Here is a 26,945-nt window from a genome sequence, read left to right as displayed (position 1 = left end):
ATTGGTATTCCGATTCCTGCATATTTATTCCAATATAGAGGAATTTGTACGAGAATTAGGGGTGATGTAGGACCTTGTAAAGTCATGTGATGTGGTCACATGACCGCTGTCAGAATGGGGTCATGGGCGTTCCTGCAGCCCTGGTGATGCGGTGCAGGGCGGTCACATGACTGTACCATGTGACCGCCGTCTCAGAGAGATGGTGAGCTTGAAGGGGAGGCGGCCGCTGGGAGCGATGGGCGGTCGCATAGAGCTGCGGCCGGTCACATGCTGGGAGACGTCACACTTCTGTCTCCTAGCAACCAGACGCTGCTATTGTATCGGAGAGGGAGAGTGTCATAACGAGCAGACTGGTAAGCAGTGTGTTCGTATTGTGCAAACTAGGAGCGATCGGACCTAGATAAAAACCTGATTCTGGGCTAAAATAAGATAAAAAGACACAGATGAAAAGAGCAGATATAAATAAATGTATAAAAGCCAATATCTGAAAGGCAATTAGAACTAATGAACCTAGTATAAGGCTAATTTAGGGAATAAATTTTGGGTCTAAAGGTGTATGCCCAAGGGTACAGTTAAGATATAATGGATAAATAAATAAATAGATAAATGACATTAGGCACAATTGTATAAATAGCATTTACATCTTGTATTAGGCTGATTTGCAGATATAGATAGTCAGTGGTTCTGAGAGTGAATCCCAATCGGAAAAAAAAATTGGATTTAGGGTGGATATATAATATTATGGTATTTGATGCATGTGAAAATCCTATTTATTTCTTGAGGATGGCGGAATGCATAGTAAGAAATGGGGTTGCTACGTCACTGGAGTGGTTTATTGGATAGCAGATTTATGATAACTAAAGGGGGTTCTTGAAAGAATAAAGGAGGATCCTTGGAGGGACAAGGGGTGTGGGACAAGGGGTGTGGGACAAGGGATGTGGTCGGGGTGAGGAGGGGGGGGGGGTGAGAGGAGGGAGGGGGGAACAAAAGGGGGACTTAACAAGGGGAGGGGGTTTAAATTGGGGCTGGGGTATTATTCATGAACTGGACGTGATGAGGTGGATTTTATAGGTTGATTTCAAAAGCCTCATTCAGGCCATATGGGTTGAGGCAATTTAATTTGTAGATCCAGAACATTTCGCGTTTCCTTAGTGTCTGAATAATATTGTATCCGTTGGATCTGACTTGCTCGATCGGGGTGACCGTGAATCCCAAAAAAGAGCCTTGATGGTGGACGGTAGCATGTCTGGAGATACTGTGCTGAAGGAATTTTTTCTTCACATTGGATCTGTGTTTATTAAGGCGGTTGCGTAAAGTCTGTATGGTGCGCCCTACATAATGGAGATTACAGGGACACGTAATGAGGTAGATGATGTTGGATGATCCACAGTTAATTCGTCCTTGATTTAAAAAAATTCATCGTTTCGGCCCGTGAAAAAAGTGGTATTGTTAATTGATCTGCAGCAGAGACATCTTGGTTGGTTGCACTTATAGCTCCCCGGGGTCTTAATATCTGCTTGGCTGCCTAGTTCTTCACGTTTGTTCTTCAATTTACTGGGGGCTAGCATATTTTTTAATGTTTTTGCTCGTCTAAATACTAGAGACGGTTGTTTCGTTATTTCAGAGTTCAGGAAGGGATCTTTTCTTAGGATATACCAATGTCTAGACAGAATTTTACGGATGTCTATGTGGTTACTGTTATAGGTGGTTAGAAAATTGATATTGTGGTGTTTGGCATCTTTTAGTTTCTTGTTTCCTGCTAGACATTCGGCTTGTGTGAGTGTTTTTTGCCTTATTAAAAGCTGTATCTATGATATCCGTCGGATAGCCTTTTTGTATGAATCTGGACCGGATTACGTTACTTTGTGTGGCGAAATCCGTAGAGCAATCCCAGATTAAATGTCGCCTTCCCAGATTAAAATCAAATCGTCGATGTAACGACGATAAAAAATTATATTTTGTGTCCAATATTTAGATTTGTGTCCACATGCAAAGCGTCGTCCTTAATTGTGAGCAGCGAGCGTTTGAGTAGACACAGAAGTGGGATGGTTATGCTGATAATAGCTTTATCGCCGCTCACCATTTGTGTTGATTTCTTAAAGTATCTTAAAACCTCACAGAGGTCAGATATCCATGCCCACTCCTCGCTTGTGAATAGCGGAAGCTGACTGGAATGGCGACGATCATGTTGCAGCTGGTATTCCGCTACTGCCCTCTGCTGCTCACAAACCCTGGCCAACATGTGGAACGTGGAGTTCCAGCACATGCTCACGTCGCACAACAACCGGCGAGCTGGAAATTTCAAGCACTGCTGCAGAGTTGACAGAGGGACTGAAGCTATCGATGACTTGCGGAAATGCGCACACATGCGGCCCCCCCTTACCAGTAGCTGAGGCAAATTGCTCAGGCAAGTTGGGGTAGGTTTTGAGAAACCGCTAAACCACTAAGTTTAATACGTGGGCTAGGCATGGGATGTGTGTGAGCTAGCCGAGCTCCAAAGCGGCCACCAAGCTACGGCCACTATCAGACACAACCATGCCTGGTTCTAGGTTGAGTGGCGAGAGTCACAGCTCAGTCTGGTCTCTTATCCCCTGCCACAGCTCTACGGCGGTGTGCTGTTTGTCCCCTAAACATATCAGCTTCAATGCGACCTGTTGCCGCTTCCCCACTGCAGTGCTACACTGCTTCCAGCTACCGACTGATGACTGACTGGTGCTGCACGCAGAAAATCGGATGTGGAAGTGGAGGAGGAGGCAGAGTAGGAGAAGAAGTGGGGTTTGGAGCCACTAACGTAGGTGCTGTACCGCCATGTGCAGAGCATCAAGATGCTTGAGCCGACCAGGTGTTCAGGCGAGCATGCTCGATCATCGCTACCATTTATTTATTTATTTAATTGGTTCTTCTGAGTATATCTATGGACTACTTTATTTTTATTTTGGGGAGGTAGGTTTGGTGACTACCTGGTATACTGCACCCCATCTTTGATTATCCTTGGTTATGGATTTATCAATGCAGTGCACCTTCCATACTCTCTGGCCACCCACACATACTGTATTTCTGTGCTACTCAGATGTTCCTCTTGTGCTGTATTTTGTAGATTATTTTATTCATATATTTTTATGACTATTAATAAAAATTGGGTAGTTTTTACTATTTGTCTAACTAGTGCCTCACATTATAATGTCTTATTGGAGGCTCAATATAGGCAGGATACAAATGGTGTAGGGACACATGCGTCTCAGGCCGCAGGCTGGAAGCGTTTTGAGACCTGTGGCTCAGACAGCAGCTTTATTATAATTTTTTTCCTTGGCTATTTGAGGAGCATACTACTGGGGGCACTATTGAGATCCTTAATAGGGCAGACCAAGCAGCATGCTGAAGGTAGGGTCCTAAGCCCCCTGCTCCATATCTTAATTAGAGACAACTGTAGGAGAGGAGGACCAAACGTGAAAACTGGGGCTTGCCACTAGAGAAGGACAGCTTCTGGGGAGGTATTTTGTGCAGCACTGGGATATTTGGTTCTGCAGAGATGGTATTTTGTGCTGCACTGTGGTTTTGTTGGCTAATCTTCTGTCAGTTTAAACCTGCCTACAAATAGGGGGCCTTTTTTTTCCAGGGCCACTTTTATTTTTCCTAGTTGTTGCAATTAAATAAGGATCCCTGGTAACAGAAAAAGGAAGTAGAAGAGTCTGATGTTATGTTTCAGAATTAGTTTCATATGTTTAAAATTTCCAGAAATAAATAACTGCAAATTCATTCCTATGTTCCAAAAGCCAAATGCTGAATACTTCAGGAGCAAGTGATCTTTTGGTTTGTTCTAAAACTTCCTACATCCTCAAGCCTCATTATATCACTGGTGCACACTATCCTACTCTTCCTGTTTCTCTGCTGTAACTGTATCCTCTACAGTAGTGCACCTACTGTAGCTGTTCTGCTCATCAACTGGGTTGTGACCCTTCATTATCACAGAGTGATGCACCCTGCGTGTTGGCACAAGTCATACGTTCCTTAGGCCGGACACCTTACCCCATCTGACTTTTTCTCCCATTAATCTTTTGTGAGATTCCAGGCTATTACACAATGTTGCAGTAACAGACCTTTCCTGAAATTTCAGTCTATGCTGTACTCTTGGCTATTACTAAAATGTGTGGTAATTACACATTTGCTGTTCAATTTGTTTAGTTTGCTTAGTTTTTTGTGTATCTACTCAATGTAACCCATAGACAGTAGATACCTATGTGGATTAACAGCATGTGTATAAACAATTTTAACCTACATAAAAACCACAGTCCACCATGTTAAAATAGCGGGTATTAGTAAATGTGGGCAAAACATGCAGTCCGTGATTTGAACCTTATTTTTCTTAAGCTATAGTATGCCTTTAAGCCCAGTTTCCTGATTTGATTAAGTAAAGGTACAAATAGCAGGTAATGTTTTACAAAGTAGTGCCTTTATGCAATCACTTTATAACAACTGGCATGAAAGTTAACTCAGAAAGCAAGAAATCTATTATCCGGTGGTCTACCAGATCATGTCACATTTAATCTGTTTTCTAGCTTTGTTTTCTGAAGGCAAATGTCAATATGATATGACAATAATGGGTGAGTAGAAGGAGGTTATAGGGTATTCCTCTGTGGGTTTATTCAGGTCAGAATGCAAAGGTCTCTCACATCATGGAACACAAATCATGTAATAACCTCACCTAGCGCATAAACGCCACATTTACCCCATAAATATCTGCAATGATTTATTAATCATTTCCTTTCCTTGAGACTGTGAGTTGATGAGCCCCAGTCTGCTCTGCATACAATGCCAAGAATTGGATTTGAGCAGCTGCACAAGGACTGTAGGTTGAAGCTTTTGGTTTAGCCAAAACACATTACAAATGCATGAACGGATTTCAGCAAAATAGTTGTATTATAAAGTTACAGAAAATGATTTTGTAGCAAGGGATATCTTTTAGTGCACCAACATGGTTGTCCTTAATTACCCTGTTCACAAAGGATCTAAATGACAATGCAAGTGTTGAACAAAAAGGGTTATTTTTTTTAACCATATTTAGCTTTACATTAGCCAATCTGGCACATGTTTACATGAGTTCTCTTTTACAAAACAAATACATTAAGATTACATAATATATGCTAAACCTACAAAAATAGAGCCAAATTGTGCTATTTTATTATAAGTGTTAGTACATATCACAAATAGTAAAAGAAAAGTATGAGTAGGGTTGAGCGAACACCTGGAAGTTCGGATTTGCTGGGTTCGGGACCCGAACTTGACCCCGAACCCCATGGTAGTCAATGGGGAACCGAACTTTGGGGCACTAAAATGGCTCTATAAAGGTCATAGAAAGGGCTAGAGTGCTGCAAAAAGAATCAAAATAGGGGTAAGAGCAGGACAATTGCCCTGCAAACAAATGTGGATATGGATATTTTTTTTTTTTTAAGTAAAAAATTATGATCTTAAACTAGGAGGCGGAGGTCAAAGTGGAGTAGGAAGTTTAAAGGGAACCTGTCACCGGGATTTTGTGTATAGAGCTGAGGACATGGGTTGCTAGATGGCCGCTAGCACATCAGCAATATCCAGTCCCCATAGCTCTGTGTGCTTTTATTGTGTCCAAAAAACTATTTAATACATATGCAAATTACCCTGAGATGAGTCCTGTCCCTGACTCATCTCATGTACAGGACTCATCTCAGGTTAATTTGCATATGTATTAAATCGGTTTTATTACACAATAAAAGCACACAGAGCTATGGGGACTGGGTATTGCGGATGTGCTAGCGGCCATCTAGCAGCCCGTGTCCTCAGCTCTATACACAAAATCCCAAAATCCCTTTAAGGAGGCTGTGGACGTGGCAGTGTAGGTGGAAGCGGTGGTGGAGGAAGAGGAGGTAGCCAACACTATTTTCGTAGTTTTTTTATTTGTTTTTTATTTTTTATAAATTTGGGAAGACCCCAAAACATTGGGAAATATAAAAAAGAAAACTAAGAGAAAGTGCACTGGAGTGTAACAATGGCTGGGTGTGGCCGGTATGCTTGTCTACTCAGCACAAGGTACGGACAAGTCCAATGAGATCCATGCCTGGTTAATTTTAATGAATGTGAGCTTGTCCACATTAGCTTGTCTGTGATCAACCCCCCTGCAGTGCTTAACACACGTTCAGACAATACACTGGCCGCAAGGCGTAAAGGGCATCTCAGGCCATGTGCCCAATTTGGAGACCCCGAATTTGAATGGGGCAGACCCATCAGTCAGTACGTGTAGGCGTGTGCACGCGTACTGTTCCACCATGTTGCTGAAATGCTGCCGCCTGCTAAGACGTTCCATATCAGCTGGTGGTGCTGGTTGTTGTGGCGTACTGACAAAGCTTTTCTACATTTCGTCCATGCTAACCCTCCCTTCTGAGGTGCTGGCGGTGCCCCAGCTGCGTTGGCGACTTCTTCCTCCTCCTTTGCCTTCACCTTGTGCTTCCAGTGTCAGGTGTCAGGTCAGCGTGTCTACCAGCGTGCGCTTGTACTCGCGCATCTTCCGATCATGCTCCAGTGACGGAATTAAGGACGGCACCTTTTTCTTGTACCGGGGATCCAGCAGGGTGGCCACCCAGTAATCAGCACTGGTTAGAATGTGGGCAACTCGGCGGTCGTTGCGCAGGCACTGCAGCATGACAGTTGCAACGATAAGCTGTCCTCTGTGGAAGGTGTATTGTCTGTGTCCTCTGTATCCCCCAGCCAGGCTCCAGTGATGCCCATGAGCTGCTTTGGGTGCCACCCTGCTGTGAACACGGTTCCTCCTCCTCATCATACTTCTCATCCTCCAGAACTGTGCCGTGGCTGGACAGTTGTCTATCTGGCCTCAGTTGGTGCAGGAACCCACCCTCCGAGCCACTTGTGAATGACTGGCCTGATGACCGTGGAAATGATCCCTCTTCCTCCTCCTCTTCCTCTTGTGTCCCATCCTCTTCCACTATAATGTACAAAGTCCCTTTTAGAGACCCTCAGGATAGTAATGTATCAATGCTGCAGTGGTCAATAAGACCTAGAATCCCTTTAGGGGTCTCTAACTAATGTTAAAATGATATCTTTATTGATTTAATTTAAAAAGGTATACACCTCACACAAAATAAAGAGGAAAAATTTAAAATTATCAGTACGTGGTGACAAGTGAGCTAATTCCTCTTGAGGTATCTACCACAATCACTTTTTATTCCTAGGTGTCCACAAACAGCATGGGAATTAATTGTTCAATGGGGGTTGTGTTTGTGTATTCACAGACGTTCTGCGGGGATCCCAGTGGGCAGAACAGGTCTCATCCACCTGTCTGTCCTAGGGGTGGTATACACACATTTATTATAATCTTGATAATGCTTGGTGGCGTTCTCTCATGCAGAGCTACACCACCTGAATCGTACGAGTGGAGCTGCAGGAAACCTCCACTGTCTGTCCCCTAATCAAGGGTAACCATCCTGTAACAGTGTTGCTTCCCCTTACTGGTTGCTACAATTTGTTTCAAACCGCAGCTGCACTCTCGATTCTCTGAGCTTTGTCCCTAATATCGCTATACTCAATCCTCTATTACTGTTGATAGAGGTCTACATAGCTCTGTATATCCTAATCCCTCACTCTGTCACACTCGAAAACCTATGCTGCTTGTGGACCGTGCTCTAGACTAATCCTCACTGCCACTCAGACTGTCTAAAACTTGGAAGCACTATACCACCCCTCCCATCCTATTCCATCATCGCTCAAAGCGTTTTTTTTAAGGAGGCAAAGAAGTGGGATAGTAACGCTGAGGACTTGCGTCATCAGCACTGGCCATGTTGGTGAAGTACTCAAAACAGCGCAACATGGCACACATGTCCCGCACGGAGGCCCACTTGTTGGTGGTGAAGTGGTGCTGTTTCGCAGAGTGGCTCACCCGTGCATGCTGCAGTTGAAACTCCACTATCGCCTGCTGCTGGCACAGTCTCTCTGGCATGTGCAAGGTGGAGTTCCACCTTGTGGGCACGTCGCATATGAGACGGTGAGCGGGAAGGCTGAAGTTATACTGCAGTGCAGACAGGCGAGCAGCAGCAGGGTGAGAACACCGCACAGATGACCCGCACTTTTTGTAGCAGCTCTGACATATCGGGGTAATTTTTCAGGAACCTCTACACCACCAAATTCAGCACATGCGCCAGGCAAAGTATGTGCATCAAACCGGCTAGGCCCAGAGCTGCTACGATATTTTGCCCTTTATCGCACACCACAAGGCTGGGCTGGAGGCTCAGTGGCACCAACCACTCATCGGTCTGTTGTTCCATGCCCGTCCACAGCTCCGCCTCAGGCACAGCCACCTCTGCATTTACCCAAAGTGCAGTTAGGGAGATATAATGTCCCTGCCCATGCTTACTGGTCCACGTATCGGTGGTTATGTGGACCTTGCCACAGATGGCGCTGTGCAGTGCACACCTAATTTTGTCCGCCACTTGGTTGTGCAGACTGGAGATGGCTTGTCACTCCAGAGGGGGAGGAAGAGGCCGAGACTGCAGCAGAAGAGGGACCAGGAGGAGCCTGAGATCTTTCATGGTTTTTGAGTTGTTTACTCCACTGCAGCTCGTGCTTTGCATTTAGATTCCTGGTCATGCAGGTGGTGCTCAGGTTTAGAACATTTATGCCTCGCTTCAGGCTCTGTTTGCACAGCGTACAATCCACTCGCGTTTTGTCGTCAGCACATTGTCTGAAGAACTGTCCCGTCATGGAACTCCTTGGAGCTGGCTTTGGTGTGCTCAGTCCCTGGGTGTAGTAAGCAGTAGTAGGCGTACTGGCCAGGGGACGGCCACTCTGCTTTTGCACACTGCTCCCACTTTTGCTGTGCGGCTGGTGCTGTTTGACCACCCCCTCTTCCTCCGAACTGCACACATCACTCGCATGACCTTGATTCCATGTGGGGTCTAGGACCTCATCATCCTCCACATCATCTTCCACCCACTCTTCACCCCTGCCCTCCTTCCCAGTCTGCACACTGCAGAAAACCGCAGCAGTTGGCACCTGTGTTTCATCATCATCAGAGATGTGCTGCGGGGTGTTCCTCCCATGTCCACATCCTGAAATATAAGTGGTTGGGCATCAGTGAACTTAATCTCTTCCACTTCTGGAGCAGGGCTATGTGGACGACCCTCAAAAACCCTGCCAGCAGAGTCATTAAAAAGCATAAGAGACTACTGCATGACTTGGGGCTCAGACTGCTTGGCTGATTTGCAAGGGGGTGAGGTGAAAGACAGATGCCCATGGGCTGCAGGTGCCAATTCTGCGCTTTAAGCAGGGGACTGGGTGGGAGACAATGTGAAGGAACTGAAGGCACTGTCAGCCACCCAATCTACTACCGCCTCTACTTGTTCTGGCCTCACCATTCGTACACCGGTATTTGGGCCTACAAAATAACGCTGAACGTTCTGTCGCCTACGTGCACCTGAGGAAGGTGTTTCATTTGGGCGTGTAGCTGGCACAGATTGACCACGTCCTCTTCCTGCAACAGGATCTCCAGCAACCCCAGCAGAACCACCACCAGGGCCACGTCCCTTGTTTGATGCTCTCCTCATTCTGTGAGGTCACCCACTGAACTAACAGACGGATTAACTATTATATTTGTGTGTCAGGGGTACAAAGTACAATGTTGCATTGCACCCATAAAAAAAATTGCTGTAGGTCGCCCACAGATTTAACAGCCAGATTTATTAGTATCTTTCTGTGTCGGGGTGCAAAGATGGTGTATTGCACCCACAAAAAATCGCACTAACACTGTCCCTCGCTTCAGCTGCCTGCTTTCTGTCTCTTTAATACTGAGAGCTGATGAGCGGTGCTACACGTGATCCAGCTTATATAGAGGCTGGGTCACATGATGCACCGGGCAATCACAGTCATTCCATTAGTAGGCATGGCTGTGATGGCTTCTAAGGGCACACAGCTTAAAAGCTTGTTGATTAGCTGCCCTGCAGCCTTTCAAAAGCTTTATTAAATGCCAGAACACCGAACTCACACCCAAACTTTTCAGGCAAAGTTCAGGTTAGGGTCCGGGTACCAAAAATCATAAAGTTCGGTACACTCCCGAACTTTACAGTTTGGGTTCGCTCAGCACCAATTATGAGTTTGCAGGGAAAGGACAACTTCAATGGTTGGCACTAGCAAACATCATGAGTACAAGGTAGTGTCAAAATAAACAAATATCAACAAATTGAAGACTATAGCACTTCATATAAATCAATAAATATGTATACAAAAATTTACAGAAAAATATCAGAGACCCAAGATGTAGTTCTTAGCTATATACACTGTAATAATTACCAGACGAGAGAGGCAGAGGGGACAATATGCCCAATGTGATTTCAAAATAAATTGACTAAAAGCAGGAAAGTTGACAATGTAAAAACAATGTTCCTCTGGTAAATCTCACCATTCCTAATGGTCCCCACATTCCAATGTGACTATTGCAGCCATCATGTACTGTATATGACATCATTACTGCAGAACAAGTGAGCAGAGACTGTCAGGAACCACCGGGGTGGTGGGATAATGAACAGTTTTGTTTTCTTTTATTTATTTATTATTTTATCAACTCTTAGTCTCTTATTCTAGATTTTAAATTCCAGACAATCCCTTTAAGCACATTTTAAAAGTGACAACATTAGGCAAATATTTAGTTACTAAACTATCTACCAAGTCTTATGTCTGATCAACTCTATTTATTTTGTATGTTACACTGTTTTATGTTATCTAAACTTTTTAGGTCCAACATTCTGTGCTGATGTAATTTGTTTAAGGCTATTTTCACATCTCCATCTGTCCTTTCCAGCAGGTTGATCAAGCATAGAATGCTAGGAATCGGCCAGACAAAAAAATGTTACATGCAGCATTTTATGTCCGGGCAATTCCCAACATATTTGCTAGGTAGAAGTCTTTTCTCTCCCGGACCCAATTATAGTCAATGGGATCTGGCGGGCTGTAAGTGCTATATGGCAATGCCGGATCCGAAGATGTGTATGAAACTAGCCTTGCTGATATTACTGTATCCTTCTGAAGTTATCAATCCTCAGTGCCTAACTAAGATAATTTGGTAAGTATATGCACAATGGCCCACACTTACTAATTTGAGTGCACCAAGTTGCTGTCATAAATTACTGCACACTTTAGAGAAATTTGGTGCATTTTGATGCATCTAGGTTTATAAAAAATCTACTGCGCTTAGCTTGCCAAGGGGGCGTGGCTTAACTGGACAAGGCATGGCCTATGATGCACCATTTTGCACCAAATTGTGCCACTATTGTGGTATGCATTCTGTATGCCTACGGTTAATATAAAGTTAGACAAAAATGTTTAGCCATGCTCCTAATTGATCATTCTTCATGAACCACATTGAATACATTCCGTGTATATCTAGACAGCCTGTCTAAGTTTATGTAGTCTAAGAGATTAGTACATCTGCCCCATACATTTTTTCAACCAGTTTTCATTTAGAGGAGTTAGTAGTCGTATCCAGCCAGGGACTTTATAGCTGCCTGCTAGTTTGCTTTAAATTCTAGCCAGGAAGGACTCAAATAAAACATTTTGACTCAGCATCACCCAGAATTGGTGGATCACTAATAGTCCACTTCTTTGACTACTACTTACCAGCTGACAGCTATACTGTTCATGTAATTTGGGAACTAGGTAAAACAGAAAATGTTCATATAACAATACGTTAGACTTGACTTCTTATTTTGCTGCAAATATTATCAGTAATGTGTGTGTGAATATCTGTGTATTAAATTGCAAAAATCATTTTTTTTGTCAATTAGAATATAATTTTAATAAAAATAAGTAAAAACTTTTAAAAATTCAAAGAGGTTTATGCAAGCTGTAATAGTGTATTTATGAAAGAACTGAAAAAGAGAAACTTTCTGTGGAATTATCTGCCTTGTCCTCTTTTTTCTCTCTTTATAGTGCTATAAAAGTCCAAACATCTTTATTTGTACTTTTTGGTACCTGAAATGCTAGATACTTAGCATTCTAAATATCTCTAATGCCACAGTGGGCTGACATTTTATTCATGTGCTTTATATTCGTCACCTGTTTCCTTTGGGAGAAATTGCAGAATGAAATTCTTGGCATTTTTGCTCTTAAGTACTGTACCAGATAAGGTTTAGAAGCTTTCAACTGGTTATCTTCCAAACTTTCCAGAAACTAGCCCAGACTTTGAACATAAGGTAAATTGTAAGATGCACATAAAGGCTTTCGATTCTAGAGCATCTTGGACAGTAAAAGAAGATTCAATTTGGATCCATATTTAGTTTTAACTCAAGGCTTGATATGGGACAAAAATTTCCTAAATAATTAGAGCCACACAAATGACAATACAAAAATACATCTTTATTAAATCATCATATACATAATCATAAGCAATATTGATAAAACCTTGCAAAAAGTGCTATGAAATGGAAAAAAGTCCTCACCACATAAACTGGAGTCAATAGGGTTGACCCCAATGTTGGCTGTAAATAACACGGTTTAGTATATAAATACCATGATGTTATCATATGTTATAACATGTGTTCAATGGGAGATATGAAGCTGACATTCCAATAATGGAAGTATCATAAATCCCAAGTGAGAGATACACATGGTGTAAGAACACACCATATAGTCAGCACAATCACCAATCTACCTCTGAAAAACATGCAGCAGTCCTGAAGCCAGAGCAGGCCAAGCAGTAGATCAAAACATAACTATACGAAGCAGTGTAAGGAGAGCCAAGACCCGACGTACGTTTCGCAGACGCGCTGTGTATCTCTGACTTGGGATTTATGATACTTTCATTATTGGACTGTCAGCTTCATATCTCCCATTGAACACGTTATAACATACAGTATGATAACATCATGATATTTATATACTGACTGCATATTAGCGGTGTGGCATATTTACTGTCTCCCCTACTGCTGGCTGCTTAATATACTGTTAAATTGGTGGATTGGGGTGTTATTTTTTATGTACGGCTCATTCAGGCTGTTGGTATTTACTGTATTTGGAACCCAGTGTTAAACTGTGTAATTTACAGCCACCATTGGGGGCAGAATATTTACCCTATTGACTCCAGTTTATGTGGGGAGGGCTTTCTTCCATTTCATAGCACTTTTCGCAAGGTTTTATCAATATTGCTTATGATTATGTATATGGTGTCCTTTATGGATGATTTAATAAAGATGTATTTTTGTATTGTCATTTGTGAGGGACTAATTATTTAGGAGTTTTTTTAATATGTTTCCACACATCTTGTTTTGTATTTTGTTCAATTTTTGGCGGTTGTTCTATGGGACAAAAATGTGCTTATTACATAAAATCTATTGATATTGTTTTTTTTTTTGTTTTTTTTATTTAATATTCACTTCTAGTAGCATATCACAAAATATTGTCAGATTCCTTGGAGTATATAGGGCATCCTCCCATTAATAGGATTGTGTAAAGAAAAAAATAAAGAAAAAACAATAGCTGCCACTTCTACTTGATCATTTATTGCTCCTTAAAAAAGCCCTTGTGCTTCATTATTAGAAACAGAATCTATTTTTAATTCTCATATATCCACCATAAAATAGTTAAATTGCAATTTTTTTCTAATTATTAGTGAAAATGCTCATGGCAGAAACACGCTGTATGATTCTCCTGCTGGAATTTGTTCTAAATGAAACAGGAACATATGACTTATTTATTACCATGCCTACAAATAGTTCTTTTGGATCATGAAAGCTTAACCTTTGCCCTCTTGGGGAAGCTGCAGTCATTTAAAGGATACTTTATCAAAGTCAGACTGTATGCTGGACATGTGCCTATCTGGCAGCCTTCTGTCTCTAAATCTAGAGGATCTTCACAATCTCATGATGTGAGAGCTGGTAGGGAGTATGCCCACATGTACGCTGTCTAAGTCTGAGAAATGGAGATTTGTCAAGAAATACCTATTTCCTATTTAGTAAGTGTGAGCAACTTGGAAGGATATTTCATTGAGTAGCATCTGTTCTGTACTTGCCTTTCTTTTACATATAAATGAATAGGTACAGGGAATGAACTTCCTAATGCAGTGATTCCCAGCTGAGGTGCTGTGCCACCTCAGAGTGCTTTGAGAACCTGCCAGGGGTGCTGCAAAAATCCAGCGCTACAGATGGTGACCAAAAATTCTACCTTTATCTAGCAGATGTTTTGCTCACATTGCATATATGATGATGCTATGTATCTTTTCTCTCCTTCTTCACCCTGTGAGTACTCTTCCTCCACCTCCATCTGCTCTCTGCCATCTCCTCTGCCATTCTCTGTCCAGGACACAAATAGATGCTACACTCAATGTAGTTGCTCAATGTAATTTTGTCTCTAGGATTCTCAGATGTCCTGTACTCCATTACCTCAGAATACCGTGCTTGGGGGTTGCTATGGGGCACAACAGTAGCAGCCCAGGAGTCACACTTATAAGATGGCTGGATGTGCCCTTGCTCCTTTTGCAGTTTTGCCAAGTTAATGTTTTAAGGCTATGGGTTGCCTGTGATTTTGTTATTGTGACAATGCCACCCAAGTAGAACTGTTGAGCTGTTATGTTACTGTCTACTGAGGGATATGCCAGTATGTGCCTTTTTATGTGGTGATCTTTCAAATGTGTCATGCATGATATGCCTTGTTAATATGATATGCTGATATGTGCCCTTTGCCGCTGTGAGATGCCTGTAAAGTAATTGGAAATATGTGCACTACTGTGGGTGAAATGCCATGTATATGGAAACCATGCATATATGTATATACAGAGTGGGGATGTTGCAGATGATGGAGGAATAACCTCTGCAGATATGACCAACCATGATCAATGATATGCATTAACTAGTCTGGGAGTATATGTGATTCAAGCTTCTTCCAGCTTGTCAAAATGTTGCACGCACCATTGGGAATATGTACCTCTTGTCAACATCTTACATCTGTGTATGAGACTTTTTATAATGTTTGCTTATTATGATTAGATATGGTACCCATTTGGGTATACGATCCTGTGGGTTCAATCATGAGGCGGGATAGCGACTTTTTAGAAATACTTTGAAATGACACTAACTGCTAAGTTATTTATATGATCCAGATGTTCTATCTTTTTTATTACCCCTTTTTTTTCTTCTTCTTCACCTATCTGCAACATTAGCTTTTATGGACCTACATCATGATTTGCTTTTTAGGGGTGTCCTAACATACTGTATATGTATATTGCCAACTATTTAATCTCACTGTGTTTGAATTAAGCTGTCTGAGTCATCATGATATGGGCATTTTGCTCTCCTTAAAGATAGCGTCCGGCCCCGATTTGGGGGCGGGTGTTGCCATCAAGATGAGTTCAATGGCTGTGGTAGCTGGCTTCCTCTCTTCCCGGCTCTGTTTCACATGCTCGGGGGTGTTATTTCACCCCTGTCTTGTGCGCACGCATGGGGATGCGAACAAGCCAGCATGGCAAATATCGTGAGGTTTGGCCTTGAATCTGAATGGGACTTAGGCGATCCTGCGATACGTTGCGTGATTTTGCCGCCATTCCCTCCGAGACGCCACCGGCGCCATGCGAGAGCCATTGCATTCAAGAATACAGGTGAAATATTCAATGATATAGAAGGGATCAGTAGATTGTTTGGGATATTTGAGTGTGGGTAAAAATCAGATGGGGACGACCCCAGAGGAAGCACGGCAAAACATACGTCAGGGTTTGTTCTGTTCCCCCCAAGTCCTGGTCTGTATGCCTTTTCTTATCTCCGCCAGTTTAGCATTGTACCTTCTGTTATGCCATAGTTTTTAGCCTCCCTTTAGGAGGCATTTCACATCCCTAGTGGGTGTACTGTTATGACCAATGGGTCTAGTGAGTTCTCAGCACATTTACAAGTGCAATGAGGTGATTTAAAATTGGAGTATGGATTGCAATCTTACAGATTCGTGTATAAGGTACTAGATACGGTGGGATATGCTATTTTCACAGATGAAGGAGGGATTTATTACCTCATCATAGTTATGATATAGCCATCAGTGTGACATACATTGGACCTAGGTACTGGGGATTTTTCACTATCACAGTTCCTTCTGCATTGACCTTTTCTCATTAGTTCATATTTGTGTATTGTATGTCCTTTTTTATGAGACACAATAAACATGCTTTTCGTACTTTATGCGTGGTGTCTTTAGTTTGGTTCTGTAGATATGCTACTACACATGATTTTGGGGTTTTTTGGTCCTCTATTTTGGGGTATCTAGTCTGGGGGTTGGTTAATTAAGGGGCAAGGGCTAATGGATGAATTAATTCTAGAGTCTGATGGGTACATTGTGGGGCCTGACAGCTAAATTAATTGTGGGGGTCTGATGAATTCATTTAGTTCCTACCCGTTTTATAAAAAAAAAAAAAAAAAAAAAATTACTAAAATTGAATTAGGCCTGGTCCAGATTTGCTGTATATTTTTGTTGTAGAAAATTTCCTGATGAAAATCAGAGCATACTGTGGATTTTGTAATCTGCAGTATGCTCATTCAGTTTTAGAAATATAACATTTTGCATCAGATTTGTTGCGGATTTCGAATAGATTCATGGCAAATCCATGACAGAAATTTTCTACTGTGTTCCAACTCCATCTAAATTAGTAGGTCTTCTCCAAGACAATTTTTTTTCTAGGGGTTCTTCAGTGGTAAAAAATATTGGGAACCAACTAAAGAAAAAACTTTTCTAACAACTTAACTAAATAAAGATTGGATAAAATTGTAAAACAAAAGGATACAAATGCAGAACAATGAAAGGACAAAAATAAAAACTATAGTTAAAAGTATAGTTAAAAAAGTCAGTCCATCTTGCCTCGAAAAAGTGCATTTGCTATATGAAACATCCTTTGAATAAGTTGATATGTGATCTTGCCACTATTTTCTTTGTTATTCTACCATTTGTGGCACATTTACCCTTTCTTCAACACATTCAAAGTGATTTCACTGTATTTGTGAATTTGCTGGAAATTTATTTTTGGAAAGCTGTGATTTAAAAACCTACTATTTTCCCACTTAGAAGGTTTCACAGTAGTGAGTATTATTAACCAAGCAATTCATGTATTTCTGTACCCTCCATGTCATGTGCAAATGTGATGAGCTACAGAGTCCCCATTTTAGCAAAACAGATAGTTTTTGTTCTAGATTCTATACGATTTTATATTGTGCTCCCTCTTATGAGTAGTTGCATGTGGATGTAGCATGGTGGCATGTTTTCAGTTTTTAAAGGCAAGAAATTAGTTTTTGGCTACCATGTTTGTGAACATACGCACATGTAGCATCATCACTACGTCTATTGCCAATTAGTATATGTACAATGCATTCATAAAAACCTCCGACCCTTTCACTTTTTCATATTTTATGTTGCGACTTGGGCTAAAATAAAAAAAATATCATGTTTTCCCCCATCATTCTGCACTTAATTCCCCATAATGACAAAATTAAAACCAAATGTTCAAAATCTTTGCAAATTCATTAAATAGGAAAAACTAAAATATTGTCATGAATATTCAGATATTTTACTTATTTGAAGCACATTTGGCAGCAGTCAGATTGCAATGGAGAAATTTTCACATTTCCACCTAGCCTAAGAAATCCAGTAGTGAATAGCGCATCTGATGATGAAGACTTTTAAAACTGTCATGCCCTTAAGGCATGAAGAGCTAAGGCTGAAATACCTGTATCAGGGACCCAAGTAAGTCACATTTAGTAAAGGGTTAACTGATAAAGTATATTTTGCACATGCATAGTACATAATTGCCTTCTGATATTCAAAGCACATTTTGTCACAGTTAAATACGCTCCTTAAATTCATAGATTGACCCTCCGCTAAAAAGATTGGCATTCTTAAATGAGATGTCCCAGTTAAAAAAAATGTAACATAAAAAAAAAGAAGGGATGTTCACCCCTTTTGTTCACTGCTTTGCCAGCACGGCTTCCATCTTCCTGCCACTGACATCCTTTCTGGCTGCATCGGTGATGTTACTTGCACACAGGTTACCGTGCAGCCAATCATTGATCTTAGCTGTACACAAAAGGTCACCGATAAGGCCAATGATTGGCTGCAGTGTTGACCTATGTGCACGGAATGTCACCGCTGCAGTCAGACAAACAAACAGCAGTGGGGATGACCATTCATTTGTTATTTTAGCACATGTACTAGGGCTGCCTGAGTTTTTATTGAACTCTTCAGCGATCTTCCCATTTATTTAGGAGGGCTCAATGTAAAGCAGCTGAAAGGGTAAATGGTATCATTTCTCCATACAGACCCCTTACTTTATAACCAAGGCATTTTTGTTGGGACAATTCATATGAGAAAACCATTTTTACCTGGAAAGTGGGCAAGAACAATAACATGTATAAGCAGTTCTTTCAGTATAGAAAGTTATAAAGGTAACTAGAAGCAACATGTTTCATTAGGTATAGACGCATCTTATGCTGCCAACAAAGAGAAGAATAATGGCAGAAATCAATATTATATGGCAGTGATGGCGAACCTTTTCCAGACTGAGTGCCCAAACTCTTAACCCAAAGCCCACATATTTTTCGCGAAGTGCCAACACAGCAATTTACCCTGAATACTACAGTCCAATATAGTATATGTTCCATGTACGTTATCATTTAGCTATAATAACCTGCCTAGATTCAGTGCACTGCCTGTGCTGTTCATAGTGTGTCCTGCGCTGATGAATGGCAGGAAAAGTCTAAGGCATATTGGTATGCCATAGACGTTTTCCAGGAAGTGGGTGCCACAGAGAGGGCCCTGAGTGCCACCTCTGGCACCCATGCCATAGGTTCGCCATCACTGTCATATGGTATGGTGTGACTGTAAATGCATGTTCCAGTTGCATGAAACACTTGGGAGTAAACAGCAATGTCCATTCAACACTATCAAACAGATATTTTTGCATATAACTGCCTTTTTATAGAATATAAATAATTATTTGGAATCTTACATGGCCAAATGGATCAAGATGGTTGTTGGTTAACTTTAGTTTTTGAAATGACACCAGTTGCCTCATCCAGTGAGCTCCAGTAGCAGGGGAGTCCGGGTGGACGTATAACCTTCCAGGCATTGCAGGCTCGGCTTTACCAGCCACCATCCTACAAATGAAATGCCATTTCAGCAAATTAAAGAGTTAACAGTGTTGTATGCATACAGTCATAGAGTAGCTGGACAATGGCAGCCACATATTGTGGCACAGGTGGATGAAGCAGAATGTTTAATAAAAACAATGGGTGCACACATAGCACATAGTTTGATATCAGAACAGTCCTGGACAACCCCCTTTAAAGGGGCTGTGCCAGATTTTGAAGTTGGATAGGTGGTAACGAACTGAAATTGCCAAATATTTCCTTAGTGTGTTGTACCCCTCGGCTCTATGGTAAATATTGACCCATTCAATTGTATGGGGGCAGTCTGTGAGTGAAAAACAGACACGATAGAACATGTTAAATTTTTTGACGTCCGTTTTTAACTGGCATTTTTGACGTCCGTTTTTAACTGGCATTCAAAAGACTGCCATATGAATAACCGCTACCATTGGTCTTAAAACAGACGCGTGATGGCCATTAAAAAATGTACATCACGTGTGCATGTAGCCTTAAGGACCATTTGTATTACAAAGAAACAATAACTCGTCCTTCGGTAATAATTTATATGATATGAAGATAATCTCTCACCATTTATTATCACAGAATTTGTATCGATGGTCATCAGCTGGAACAATGTCAATGAGGAGAATATATTTAGTCTTGGGGTTCATCCCAGTCACTTTAACTTTGTAACTTGGGAACATTCTCCTACAAAGAAAATAAAAACTCAATATCAGTAAATGCATACTCAGTACAGAGAAAACACATATCATCACCAGTGCCACCTTCATGAAGCTCAACACCAACACGTAGGAATGATTTATGAAAGTTTTCTGCTCGGTTACCTTTTGAAACTATTGAACAGTATGCCCCATGTTGTCTAGCAGCTGTACCTCTGGCTGGAGCATGCTGCACATACATTTAACCTCAGTTTCAGAATTCAGATAAGAGCTAGTCCGGTCTTTTTACATCTCCTCCAAGGTTTTTTTGGAAATCACTTGCTATGGATGTATAGCATTTTTTGCAGGATTACAGAGTAATAGTAAAGTTAGTAAATTAGAATGTAGGCAATTAACCCATAATCTTTATGGATGTGTAGATTTTAATATCATAGTTTTGATTCTGCACTCATATTGGGAGACTTTAGGTAATGCCAGCTGTTTTATACAGTATTATATACAAAAAAAAGTGCTCTGCAACACAATGTTTAGCACTTTTGACAACCCCTACTATACTTGTTAAATTGGTCCCTTGAGAATAAGCAGTTTACAAACTGGATCCCCTAGAGAAACCTAGCAGTAAATACCGATTTTCCTGCAGTGGCACCACACAGGAAATAAGACATTACACAGTGCCCATTCAATTGGGTTGTCTTTGTAATGCAGGCCAGGAGAGGTTCTCCAGAGAAAGGGACACTCTTTGTAGCTACTCTCCACTGTCTCTATTATTCCATAATTCCCTAATAGGGTAAATAAAAATGGAAAAGAAAAAGAGCTTGGTGTACAGTCACAAATAAGCAGCGGAACCCTTATCCAGGAGTAGGTTCAGTCTCCTCAAAACAGTAAAGTCCACAAGCAATTCCAGGGACCGCGCTGATACCAGCAGTTTAAGACATAGTGCAGACTCGACACTCGATCCAACAGATAGCTGTTCTCTTTCCACTCCTATGGACCTCTCCTGCAGCGTCTTGCCACCAACCGAAACTTTTAATACATAGCACCAGTACCTTCACAAAGAAAAGAAGCACTTACTTTACCACTTGGGTTTTGCGCCATGTGCTTCTTTTCTTTGTGAAGGTACTGGTATCAGTGCGGTCCCTGGAATTGCTTGTGGACTTTACTAAATAAAAATTGAGTTTCTAATGTAGATAACCCTTTGAAACAGTTTTCCAATCTTGTGTAAATAACAGGGCTCATGCACACGGCCGTTGCCCGGCTGGGGCCCAAATATTGCTGACCTGCTGTTTGCACCACATCACGGATGCGGACCCGTTCACTTCAATGGGTCTGAAATCCTGAAGGTCTGGTGTGGAACAGAGGCACGAAACCCCACAGAAGCACTACGAAGTGATTCCGTGGGGTTTTTCTCTGTGCCTTCGCACCACAGCTGTACGGACGGATCATGGATCCATTCAAGTTGAATGGGTGTGTATCCATCTGTGAAATCCTCATGCATGTTGCCTGTGCATTGGAGACCGCAACGGCTGTGTGAGTGAGCCTTTAGGAAACTTTCTGTTATACTTTTTGTTTCAATTCTTCATCAATTTCAGAATCCATGTTAGTTGTTCTCTTCATTGCATGCTACATTTTTCTGTCCGGTGCTAGGAGACATTCTGCATCAGAAATTACACATTGAATGCTATGAAAGCATGGCATTTTTTAGAATTAACCAAAATCACCCACATGGCTATGTTTAAATATGTAAAGCCATAGGCAGCAATAAATTATCACACTCAGCAGAATTGTGTCATTGAAATATCATTCAGCAAGAGGTTCTGATTCAGGGACATATTACAATGGAATAGAAATACTCCACCAATTCTGCAGGTGTAGATCATTGAGGGAAAGCAAAAATCATTATTTGGCCTCTTTTACGCAGCAGTACTTTAGTCAGCATTTTGGTCAGTATTTTGAGTTAGTATTTGGAAAAAAAAATTGTGTACCTTCTACTTCTGATTTTGGCTTACAAATACTGAGTCAAAATGCTGACCCTATATTTTCAAGTGTCGCTACACCCCATGAAAACTACAGTCCCCTTATAGCCCCATATCATTTAGATACTGCCAGAGGAATTTGCCTATAACTTTTATAGCACCTCCAATTATGATTCTGAAATAAACTATTGCATAATAAAACATTGCAGCCCAGACACAGCAACATATTATTCTTACCATCTGTAATGTTACCATGTGCCAAGTATGTGGTATAATACTTGCCTCAGAACCTGCAGTGTAAATTGCAGGGTTTGTGTGGTATAGAAAACAGGATATGTGCATAACATACAGATTTATTAATATAGCATGAGGTGAATAACTCAGCGTCATGCCAATGGTATCTAAGACTCTAAGAGTGTTATCTTTTAGGTGGGATATGGCATGGGGGTGGCAGGTGTGAAAGCTGTTTATCAATGTCTGTAGACAGAATTTTGTTTTACAGAAGTAGAGTGCAGTCAAGACAGGCCAGAACTGTAGCAAAACTTGTCTTTGCTACTAGTGAAATTTATCATAAACTGTACCTCATTTTAGTAAATATATCTCAAGCCTAGACTGTTTCGACCATAGCACCAGAACACCAGACTGGAGGTTTTTAAATTTTGGGCCAGTAAGCCCCACGCTGGGATCACCCCCAAACATGTTGAGACTGCCCATATATGGTTGGGGCTTACAGAATCCCTACCCATTTTGGGCTGGGGGTAGCCTGCAAATTCAGGCCTGTTGGCAACTTTGCAGGCTGTATTGATAAAATCATCTCCAATATGTATTCTGGAAACCTCATATTGTCCAAGAATACACACAGACCCATATAGTTATATGCCATAGTACATACACTGTAAAGCTATATGGTTTAAAACAGGTTAAAGGGGTATTGTAGTTGTCATAATTTGAAATACAAATGCGGTTAGAGAGAGCAGAAAATACCAAATGGTGAGTACTCATCTTATCAAACCCCCACCAGTGCTGTTTGACCACTGCTCCAGTCCCAGCTTTTTTACAATTTCATCTCTTCGGCTCAACACATTGGAGAACCACTCACTCCAGTTGAAATATAGGTGGGAAAGTGAGTGTGATTAGCTATGTTCATGAGTTTTACTACAGATTTTTCACTGAGACTTTTTTCAAAAGTTGCAAAAAAGTCACAATCTCACTTCAGTAGGAGGTTGGAGTAGGAAAACTGGAGTTGGTTTTCTAGACAGAAGTGTTATGGTTAAGGATAAGGAGATACAGTTCTCAAGCAACATGCAACATTTGTTAAATGTCTGGTATAAAGTAACAAAACTGACTTCAAATATTCCCAACATGATAAATTCTGTTTGAATAAGTTGGTTTGAGTCAACATCCTTTAAAATAATCATTTATGAAGGTAGCTATAATTTTGTAATGTATTTATTTTACCTCTATTGCCCCTATCCTACATTCTGGGCTGTGGTCACAAGACCATGTCCATTCAGCTCTTTCTTATTTCCTGTGATGTTATGTCCAGAGTAGGAGGAGCTATAAACTATCTGGACATTTTTAAGGGTGGTGCTAAAGCAGTGACAGAGAAAGGAGAAGTGCATCATGGGTTTGGTTGGATACACAGGAAGTACAACATACAGGATGGAAACAAGCCAGATTGATTTGTTCACATGGTGAAAATGAGTCAGTAGGGTCCAAAAAAGCATAAGGAAGATACACATGAGGTAAACAACTACATGAACATATCTTTTAAAAATCATAGTAATACTAGAAAACCCCTGTAAGACTATATAACTTTTATTTAGGGAAAATGATAGGGTCCATGTATTACAAGAAAACACATAATATAGGATATATTAAGCATCACATGTTTGGTGCAGGGAAAGGAAATAATCCCCAGATACAAAAATATTAATACATGAAAATGCAGATGCTTTAGAAAGTGTAACAGCAGCTGCTGTATGCCACTGTTCCTCCGCTTATCGCCGCTGACCCGGGCGCCTTGCTCAGTGGTGACCTGTGGTCGGTGCTTCCCATTTCACCACTGCAGTCCTGGGCTCTGAGTCTGTAGGTGGTATTGCTTTTGAGGTGAATATTCATGCTCCAGACCTGATAAAAAGGTTTGTGTCCCGTCATGGACTCAAGAAAAGAAGGCGTAAGGGGGGTACTTTAGGCGTAAGCTATACGCCGCTGTTCCCCCACTTATTGCCACGGTCCCGACCAGGCTCTGTGTCTGTAGGTGGTATTGCTTTTGAGGATTCCGCTCACAGCTTCCACTCAGCCCTAGACACAGCATGAGGTCGGCTGGTTTCATGTTACACTGCTCTAAGGGTGGAGTGCATCACTCCCTGGGCTGTGTGGGTTAGGTTAGGAGACTTCGCTGACCGACCCTGACTCTTCTGCAGGTATTTAAGTGTCTCAGTCCTCTTACCAGATACGTTAGCTCAAGGTCCTTCAATGTGCTAGTTCCGGATACTCTTGTGTGCTCCTGATTTATACTTTGTTCCTGGAATCTGCTTATTTTCTGATCCCTGCCTGCTTGCCTTGTCTCTCCTGTTGCCGATCCGGATTGCCTGACCTGTACCTGTACCACCTGCCCTGACCTTTTGCCTGTCTGACTACGCCCCTCCTCATCCTTGCTCCTGGTAATGACCCCACCTGCCTGACTACGGTTTTACTTCTAGTACGTACCCAGATATCTCCTCCACCGGGACCAGGTGCCACTGACTCGGGGATTGCTCTGGAGTAGCCCCTGGCAACTACCTTAATGGCTCAAGTCTATCCTCACCATCTGAGGTTCTAGTGAAAACCAGGTAGTTGCTTGGACATGCCCCTCCAGAGTATAGCCAGTCAGTGGCACAGTGGGTTCACATCCGCTGATCCATGACATAAAGAGTATTCAATAAGTTAGTTTCCACTGTATGTTCTGTCAGTGTTAGAGAACTGAGCTTGGCTGAGCAGGTTGAGTCATATCTGGAAATGCAACACCCACACCCACACACACACACACAGTAGCAGTTCAGTTTGATGAAAGCACTGGGAGTGACAGAATGGCAAGTGCAGTACAGTGCTGGTCTACAAAGAAAGTGAGGGATTTAGATCTTCGTTCCATAATTAAATTCCTTTCAAAGGAACAAAAGAAGAATAAAGAAATCCATGAAAGGATGATTGCTGTATATCATGGTTATGCCCCTTCCTACTACCAAGTAAAATTTTGGGTCAAGGAGTTTTAATAGGGTAGGGAATCAATTGAAGATGTCCCCAGCTCAGGGCGACTTGTCGAAGTATCTTCAGAGGAAATGTGCATTGGAGGCGATAATTTTGGAAGATGGTTGGGTCAAAGTCACTGTTATAGCTCATGAATTAGGTATATATCAGTTTTTTTTTTATTTAATTATTTTTATTGTTAGTATATCAAAACATTACAGATAGAAAACAAAGAATACAATTTCCCCCCAACCCCAATTCCCTTAAAGAAACCCTCCCCTCCCCCCCCCCCCCTACCTGTGGTGCGTCAAAATAAGTCCTCTATCATTAAGAAAATTAAACACAACTGATCAAACTCTCCAACCACCCCATGTCTTAATCCACTTCTCCTCAGCCCCCCTCTTATTGTACAAAATTTTCTCATAGTTTTTTACCTTAGCAATTAAATTCATCCATGTGATTATATCTGGAGTATATCGAGCAAACCAGGTTCGACTAACCAACACTCTGGCCAACATCAATATCCTGCCCAGGAGGATCTTTTGATACTTGTGACTATTTAATTTAGAGAGATCATTAAGCACGAATACTTGTGGTTCAAAAGGGATTCGTATTTTTAGTTTATACCTAATACAATTATTTATAGTATTCCAGAAGTTTGTGAGTTCTGGACAAGTCCATATCATATGAAGAAAATCTGCTCCTACAGTATCGCATTTGGGACAATTGGACTTGTCTCTTAATCCACATTTATTCATCCATAGAGGAGTAATATATAATCTATGGCAAATAAAAAATTGTATTAGAACGTGGTTGAAATTCTGGGATAGTGAAACTAAATTTCCAAAAATATTCTCCCATCCTTCTACCTGTAAATTCAAACAATCCACCTCCCACGCTTTTTGTCCTGGTGACTGTGTGTCACTAAACCGTGCCTTAAGTAATAACTTATATATATTTGAAATTTTTATTCTAGACAGTGTACCCCCTACCCAGTCATTCAAAAAGGATGAATTATCTATATCTAGCACCAATTTATCATCCAAACTGGATAGGACTGAACGCAATTGAAAATACCTAAACCAAGAAAGGTTTGTTATACTATGTGTCATCTCTATAAATGGTTTAATTTCTCTATCTTTAACTATCTGTGAAATATACAAAATTTTATTCTTTTGCCAAAATGTATCAGCTGCAATATCATCTAGCCTTTGTAAATGCAGATTGTGCCAAAGAGGCGTGAATGTCAGTGAACCCTTGATCTTCAACCACGTTCTAGTTGTAGCCCATACTTTCAGGAGTAATTTTATGGTCTCTCTATAGCCCCACTCATAGCTCTTTAATAGACCAGATTCCAACAAGGTAAAAATATTATTGTGGGCATAGCTAGTTACCAATTTCCCCAACAATGCACTATTCTCTGATTCATAACATCTCAATAACTGGGCTGCAATAAAATACCCTTTAAAGTAAGGAAGATTTAAACCCCCGCACTCCATAGATTTATACAGATATTCCAGCTTTATTCGAACTCGCTTTCTTCCCCATATTAAATCATTGATTATTTTTTCAATAAGTTTAAAATGTTTGTCTTGTATCCAAATAGGTGTATTCCTGAGGACATAAAGAAATTGTGGTAATATCACCATTTTAACTAGTGAAACTCGATCGGCTCTGGATAGGGGCAGTCTTAACCAGATCCCTATTTTAGCTCTAGTCCTTACCACTATGGGAATCAAGTTAAGTTGTACGAAATTTTCAACCCGAGGTGATATAGTCAAGCCCAAGTATTGAAAGGTGTCAACAATATCCAACTGTGTCCCGAGAACCTCTTTCTGTGGCAGGGGATCTATTGGCATCAAGCTGGTCTTTGTCCAGTTTATAAGAAGACCAGACACCTCGCCAAATGCTTTAACCATTTGAAT

The 26,945-nt window shown here is 41.2% G+C and overlaps 1 protein-coding gene across 4 annotated transcripts in view; it reads right to left on the bottom strand.

Moving 5' to 3' along the window:
* The window catches only part of TBX4 (T-box transcription factor 4), a 170,931-nt gene that overhangs the window by 45,991 nt on the left and 97,995 nt on the right, over positions 1-26,945 (bottom strand). For all 4 annotated transcript variants that reach the window (XM_044286597.1, XM_044286598.1, XM_044286596.1 and 1 more), the window contains exons 4-5: positions 19,728-19,847; positions 19,001-19,148 (exon numbers count right to left, since the gene is read on the bottom strand). In XM_044286597.1, the coding sequence (XP_044142532.1) occupies positions 19,001-19,148; positions 19,728-19,847 (268 nt within the window). The remainder of the gene's footprint in view (positions 1-19,000; positions 19,149-19,727; positions 19,848-26,945) is intronic.

The sequence above is a fragment of the Bufo gargarizans genome, chromosome 3 (genome assembly GCF_014858855.1).
Source record: "Bufo gargarizans isolate SCDJY-AF-19 chromosome 3, ASM1485885v1, whole genome shotgun sequence".
Lineage (NCBI taxonomy): Eukaryota > Metazoa > Chordata > Amphibia > Anura > Bufonidae > Bufo > Bufo gargarizans.
The sequence above is the reverse complement of the archived record's forward strand: the minus strand, read 5'-3'. Positions and strand labels throughout refer to the sequence as shown.